Source organism: Phaethon lepturus, unplaced genomic scaffold (assembly GCF_000687285.1).
Source record: "Phaethon lepturus isolate BGI_N335 unplaced genomic scaffold, ASM68728v1 scaffold19747, whole genome shotgun sequence".
Taxonomy (NCBI): domain Eukaryota; kingdom Metazoa; phylum Chordata; class Aves; order Phaethontiformes; family Phaethontidae; genus Phaethon; species Phaethon lepturus.
The window spans coordinates 19,320-26,803 of NW_010551366.1; the positions used below are offsets into that span (position 1 = coordinate 19,320).

The 7,484-nt window shown below is 39.3% G+C and overlaps 1 protein-coding gene across 1 annotated transcript in view; it reads right to left on the bottom strand.

Moving 5' to 3' along the window:
* Positions 1 to 5,313, bottom strand: part of RBM12 (RNA binding motif protein 12) — a 9,263-nt gene extending 3,950 nt beyond the window's left edge. Inside the window, exons 1-2 of the mRNA XM_010290895.1 lie at positions 5,231 to 5,313; positions 1 to 728 (exon numbers count right to left, since the gene is read on the bottom strand). Of these exons, the coding sequence (XP_010289197.1) occupies positions 1 to 706 (706 nt within the window). The 5' untranslated portion in view covers positions 707 to 728; positions 5,231 to 5,313. The remainder of the gene's footprint in view (positions 729 to 5,230) is intronic.
* Positions 5,314 to 7,484: the final 2,171 nt, after the last annotated feature.

Genomic DNA, 7,484 nt, shown 5'->3' on the forward strand with positions numbered 1-7,484 from the left:
TCATTGGAGGTACGGGGGGCACAGGGGGTATTGGAGGAACTGGAGGAACAGGAGGCAGTGTGGGTACAGGAGGTGGAACAGGTATCGGGGGAATAGAAGGCATAGGTGGCAAAGATGGCATAGCTGGGATAGGAGGGATTGGTGGAGGAGGTACTGTGTTCATTGGGGATGCTGTGCTAGGTATAGTTGAGCTAAACGTTGGGCTACCAAAGGTAGTCCCAAGATTTGGAGGTGCAGTCCCCATACTGGCAGTAGAAAGTGTGGATATGTTTTTATTGCTTTCATGCACAGTAGTAGAAGCAGTTACTACACTAGGAGAAGGATTATTAAAGTTAGGTACAGTAGTAGGTAAGTTAACCCTTCCACTCATTCCAGAACTAGGTGGTGGTCCTGACCTGCTAGCATTTGCTGGTGGCATATCTAGATTGGCAGTTTCAAAACGCCTACGACTGAGTTCTATCATGTTCTGCATTTCAGTTTTACTGCTCAGCAATAGTGTTACTTTTGACCCTTTAATTGTACCACCTGTGCGCATCATACCAAGCCTTGCATCTTCATCAGTGGCAAAAACGATGAAAGCCTCACCCAGTTCACCCCCTACAATATGCACGCCCCCATCAGGAATGGTCAATCCAGAGAAGAAGTGGCGAATGTCCATGGTCCCCGCCACAATCGGGAGACCTTGCAAGCGGATGACCACAGCCATGCTGCGCTGAAACAACACACACCTGCAGATGAGAAAAGGCAACGGCTATGTCAGACTACTGTTTATGACACCATCTACTATATTTGTTTACATACACCTAACAGCATCTTGCAAAGATTAAGCATGTTTATATTCCAAGCTCCTTATTCATGTTTCCTTCACACAGATTGAAGTATTAAGCATTTACTAACACAATTGGTATACATTTTGCGCTAGAAATTCCAGAATAACTGTTAACTAAGACCCACAAGTGTCAGTAAAAAAAACAACTAAGGAACAGCAAAAATCAGAACTATTATATCAGTAGTTGAACATTTAACGGAACATAACCAAAATGAGTATTTTAGCCAAGCAAACAAAATTCATTTACCATACAGTGATATGGTATCCACTGTACCTGGCAAAGTGACTGCAAAAAATTGTGCACACCTATGGGAAATAAAAAGTTCTCTTTCATTTGGGGAGGGATTTTATCTCCTGCCAGATGAAGACGACTGGAAACATAACAGTGGGTTACAAACAAAAACCCATCATGGACAACTAGCAACAGTGAGACTCACACAACATCCTGACAGGGACCATCCAGATTATACTGATCTTCTGTTTTTCTCCTAGCAAAGGCAAGAGGTCTAGGTGACCATGAAGGTAGCTAACTGTTACAACTAGCCCGAGACATTTTGTGACTATACAGACCTCACCTAAACTAGATTAACATCTATGCATAACCTAGGTAGATAGGATAAGCCAAGATAACTTGGCATTTACAGCTTCCAAAACCAAGATATAATTCTTTAATAGTTGCAGATGTTCTGTCTAATATTACATTTTTTGTCTCAGGCACAAGTAAATTACTTTCACCTCTGCAGCTGATGTTAGCAGAAGCTTAAGATCGATTTTGAACAGATAGATCTTGACAGTTACCTTACACACATTCTACAGAAGAGCCTGAAGTCATATCAAAAGTTCAAGATAAACAGGAAACTAGGCAATTCCCACTTATTCTTTACAAGCCTTCAGTAAAGACTCAAAGCACCACATTAATACCAGCACAATTCACCAGTGCAGAGGCCAGCCTCTCATCCTAAACAGTTAGGAGTAGCAACTTGTTTCACCTGAGCCATTTCACCTCTGAAACTTCTTGACTTCCTAAGTACAAGCCAGTTCGGTATCTGTATGGAAGACTTCTAAGGCTGACATTAGTCACATACAAATGGTGTTAACTAAGCATTTGAAATCAAGAATGAACCAGATGATACAACGCAACACCAGGAGGCAGTGCACTACCAAAGACTTTTGGCTGTATGCCAAAACTATGACCAACTACAATCGGTAACTATCTCCCAACATTTCACATTCAGCTAAGCACTATATCCCAGCATACAGTCAAATCTTTAGGTCAGCTGCATTTGTCTGCCCAGGTCTTCCAACTGCTTTAGACTAGACATGCCTCGAATACATCCTTAACTACTAGGTAAAGCCACTATCCAACAATTTAACCACGCCAGGTAAGGCTGAATTCAGTACTTACTGAAAACAAGAGTAACAATTCTTCTACGGGGGGTTGGGGGGGGTTAGGAATTCTTCCGTTTGCATGATGGAACTTCAGATTACTCAAATGGGTACTTTCAAGTATTTTGTTTTGTTGCCCAATAAACCAGAGCTAACCCCTTCTATACACTAATAAACTCAAGTAACATACTGGGGTATTAGAGGCCATTGGCCCACATCCAGTTGACACCAGAAAAGTGTGGAAGACCTTTCTCCCTCAAGGAAACAGCAGACAAGCCCACTGGCACCAAGTCAGCTCTGCTGCTCTAGCCGCTGTGAATGAAAGTCCAATTCCTTACTACACCATCTTGAAGGAAAGACTGGAACTTGCAAGACGAACATGAGAAGGTCTAAGAAAAAAAAAAGTCTAGCTGTACATACTGCTAAGCAAACCCCTACTCCACCAAGGGATGACAGTAACAGAAAGGGGAGTTGCTTTTTAAAAGCAACTTTTCCTTCTCCATGGCAAGGCAACAAAAGCAACATCTTGCATTTATCTCTTATAGCGACACTTACATTTAATTTGAGAGTAAAGTTCATTGCCCAATCATCTTCCAACAGCAACAGGCCCATGTGAAAAAACACATGTCAAAGTGAGATCTAAGAAAGCATGTAAGACTTTTCGCACTGTTTTAAAACAGCAGTATTTTTCAATGATTCTGTAGTTTTATTTCAAATGTGCCTAACATTGATAGCATCTCTGAAACTAAAGTTAAAATGAAAATTCTGCCTACTTTAAGGAAGCCATACTAGAGGGGATTGTAAAAACAAAGTTTACTACATTATGATACAGGATTGCTTTTGAATCAGATGATCCTGAGGCAAGCAAGCAGTATAAAAGCATCCCTGGTTTTGTACCTATGCTTTGAAAACTAAAATAATACTAACGGCAAATCTTGCTACGAGGTTTAAATTTTCTCTATTACCTATTATAAGAAGAAATGAGTTTCAGAAATGTTTACACATCAGGAGTTAAACATTTGAAGTTTCTTGTGTCAAATGGGAGATTACTTTTAGTTACTCCCCTACTAATAGAAAAGGGATGACAACCTGATATGGCCATTAGTTGAATAAAGACAACTTGTGAAGGTTTTTCTGCTCAGATCTGCTGGTTTAGAACATCATATATTCTTTATCAGAACTGAACCTTTATCAGAACTGCATTTACTAATGATTCCACGAACCTAGCCCAGAAGACAAATTAAGAGTTAAGGTCACAAAAGAATTCTTAAGGAGTTCAAGCATTTGATCATTTACATAACTTCTGGGATAATGCAAGCATTTCAATCTTGCACTAAATTCAAAACTTCATTATAAATGCTAAGAGGTATCTTGAAGCTTTGTCACTAAGTATTCTATTTAGTTCCACTAAATCACTATTGACAAAAAACCCCAAACAGCTTCTTAGGCATATAGTTGCTAGAAAAAGTAGCTGCAATGACTTCTGCATGGTTAATTCCATGCATGGTATTAAGCAAATGCTTGCTATTAAGCAAAAGCTAACAGTAGCATGGTATGAATAAAAAGAATTTTAAGGACTTTACTCCATCAAATATTTTTGGCAAAAAATATTTTGTCAGAACATTATCTGCTTTGAATTTTACAGGTTTTCAGTGTTGTAACAAAGTATTAGTTTCACTTCTGTGATTTAAAGAGAAACCACAAGGAACAGAAGGGCCAAATTTCACATTTCTAAACACTCAGAAGTCCGATTTTTCCCAAAACGCACTTCAGAGACAATAACCCACCCACTCAAATTTTCCAACTATTGAAAAAGCAACGCTTGTTCAAATATTTCACTGTTTACTTGTAAAGATCAACATACATACAGAGGCAACATTAACTTCAGACACAGAATGGGCTACACACCTGTTAAGTGTGCATTGGAAGCTTTTTGTTGGGCTGTTAGAGGTGTTCTCAGGCTGCCTGTTTTCGCCCCTGTACAAAAAGGTACTTTAAGGCAAAAGTAGGAGTTTTTGTCATTTTGTGTGTTTGGTGTGTTTTTGAGGAGATCAGAAGCACAAAATCCTAGAGTTGTACTGTGGCCAAGCTATCCCTGTTAGCAAGTCAAGATCAAAACCAGAGAGTAAAGGGCTGCCAACAATCAACCTGATTCAACTCATTTGATGAGACTTAACAGCATGCCTATATGTCTTGACAGTAACACCTTTAAAAACGCTGATGTTACACTAGAAAAAGGTGTACAGGATGACCATACTAGTTCTTTCATTTATGGGCTAGTCAGTAAAATAGGCACAATTTGGGACATATGCATAAAGTGATAAAAACACCAGACTAGCCTCTTCAGATGCAGGCATATTTCAATTTATGAAAAGTTTAGAAGATTCAGCATAGTCCCTGGGGAGTATTAAAGTACAATACCCACATGGTACATACACACACAACATATCTGGCAATTCTTGGACGAAGACTAAGAACTGGAACAACCTTGGTATTGTAAGAAGAATTTTAAGTATCCAGGCTGAGACTGCCTAACAAAAGCTAGAACTGTAGACTACAGTTTGGCTTTTTTTTTTTTTCCAAGGCTAAAATCAACCTGTTAGATGAAGATAGGTTTGAATTAGCTCAGAGATGACTATCTGACCCCTTTAAATGGTGAAAAACCTAATTAGAACCAATTACTGTACACTTCTAAACTCCAATAGTTAGAAACATGCAGACCTGTGGCCTGCAGCAAAGTAACTACATTTTCCAACAGTGCAAAATAACTGGGAGAGTGTTCCGGACTACCACATGCTGATGAAACAACAAAACATTAGTTTGGCAGGAAATTCTGTTTACAAGAACAACATTGCCAGAACCACCATCACCAGTGGGAGTCAAAGTAAAGAGACTAGCTATAGATTACTTGACCCAAGTGTTTTGATACCAATTCACAGGTTCCAAAAGCTTCAAATATTTCTTAAGATATACTCAATATGCATATAAAGAAGTCTTCAATTCAAAGGCTCTTACCTGCAAAGACAGATGTTTTTTTCTTAACAAGTAGCAGAAGCCAAGCCAATCCTGTGGGCAACCAATTAAAACCAACTTTTAGACTGCAATAAAGAATAAATGGAGGCAAAAATCAATGCAGGCAACACAACAGCAGTAACAGTCCACAAAGAACTGTATATATAGAAAGTTCAAACCTGCAACCACCACAAGGCACTGCAACATACAACAACCACAAGAGTAAGAGTGCATTTTCTAATACCTTACCCCTGTATGACTTGTCAGTAATTGCACTGCACAGTTTTTGTATGGTTTCGAGACATGAATGTACCTTCCACAAAGAATACGAAAAGAACCAGAAAACATTTGAAGAATCTTTAAAATTTTCCCATCACCAATAGGTGAGCAAATCACTCTTTCAAAGGCAAAGAATCAAAAGCAAGAATACTTGAAAACCCTGAATTTTAAGAAACCTTGCTCCATCAATAATGATATTCATTCCTCCAACTGCACATCTTATTTGAACAAAGCGAGATAGGCCGCACCTCAGAAAACGTCCCTATATCTGCACGTGAAGAATTCTTCAGGAGTCGCGCAAACGGGTGATACTAAGCAACTTTTCACAGCCACCTCTAGGCAGTCACCTCTAGAGAGCACACAGTAAGAACTCCCCACTGAGATACTGTATTTTCAGTTGTAATCTGTTATTTCGTTATCCATATCCTGATCAAATGTCCATTTTTTCCATCCCTGTATAAAAACTGTTTTCCCAGGATTACATCTAAATAAGAGAGACCAACATTTTAAGTGGCAACATACATATTTTGTATTTAAAGAAGGGATGGAAAACCCTTTATCTTTCATTGCTTAGTAGACCATCTCATACTGAAACTGTAATTCTCTGGAAAACTAACCAGGAATGAATCACACTAAGAACAAATAACTGCCTCCTCCTCACACAACCCAGTCAAGCTGTTTTCAAGTTATAAGCACATTACCAAAGTGAACTTAGAGAAAGAAGTACTACCAAACCATCCACAAACTCCCTAACAGAAGGAATTAAAACACACGCAGATATTTACAGATCTTCCAGGACATTAACAGCAGACTTACAAATGAGAAAGATACAACTATGCTCTTCAGACTTATATTAAAATGGCAAATACATTTAGGAAAAGACGACCTTTTTTTAATTAGACCTTTAAAAGAAACAAGCAATCCTATATAAGAAGGATTCAACTATATACTTTCATATCTAGCAGTGTCAAACAGTAGTTTACAATGCAGGAAAAGAATGTAATCACCTGAAAAACAGTTTCATGCAAAAACACACCTGCTTCAAGAAGCAGATAAATCTTTCATACACAAGGAACTTTCCATTTGGAAGAAAAACCCAAATCATTTGACATATTTCCAGTATAGCAACCACAACGTTGCATATGTTCCTTTTCACAACACTGAAAATAAGCTGAAGATTTGCAGTGGACTATGACAACACGCTATAATGTGAAACAACATAAACAGAACCAAGTAGCATTTTTCAGAAAAGTGCAAAAATCCACTCTACTGTTTAATCTTTCTACCAAACACCACCTACTTTTCTTTGCAAGTCTCAATTCTCTCAACTTTAAAGAAAACCACCCATCAGTCTCATAGGTAAAGATATCCTTTCCAATCAACCCAATGAACAAGAGCATATTAACTAAACAAACATCAACTAGAGCACAGGTGCTCCCCCACAACGCTGACACCACACCTCCAGGATTTCATGGGAGAGACTCTCCGCAACACCCTATCAGCTATACAGAAGGAACCACCATCCACTGGACACAAAACAGCCGATGAAACAACCTTAAGAAGAGTCCACCGAGGAAACAACCTGCCGATTTTTCTGTCTAACTCCAGCAGATCGAGGTGGTAAGAAAAATACTAAGAAGAATGGGTAAGTTTAAAAGTAAGTAAAACCAAAACCAAGAGTTTTTTCAAAAGAAAGCTTACAGAGACTCGTGATGTACTTCTGGGACCCACTTCAACACTAGGCTGCTTTTGATGGCTTGGGGTTTTTTTGATTGGTTGGTTCTTTTTCACAGAGCTTATTTTTATTAGTGATGAAAAGCATTACGTTACTGCACGGCAACTTCCGTTGGGTAGTACCCGAACAGGGTAACCCCGACGAGCGGCGGCACCGCCGCAGGCACCAGGGGCCTTCTTCCCCCCAAAGTGCAGAGCGTTTGCCTCGCTTCGTCCCCCGGCGCCGGACGAGGAGCAGCCGCCG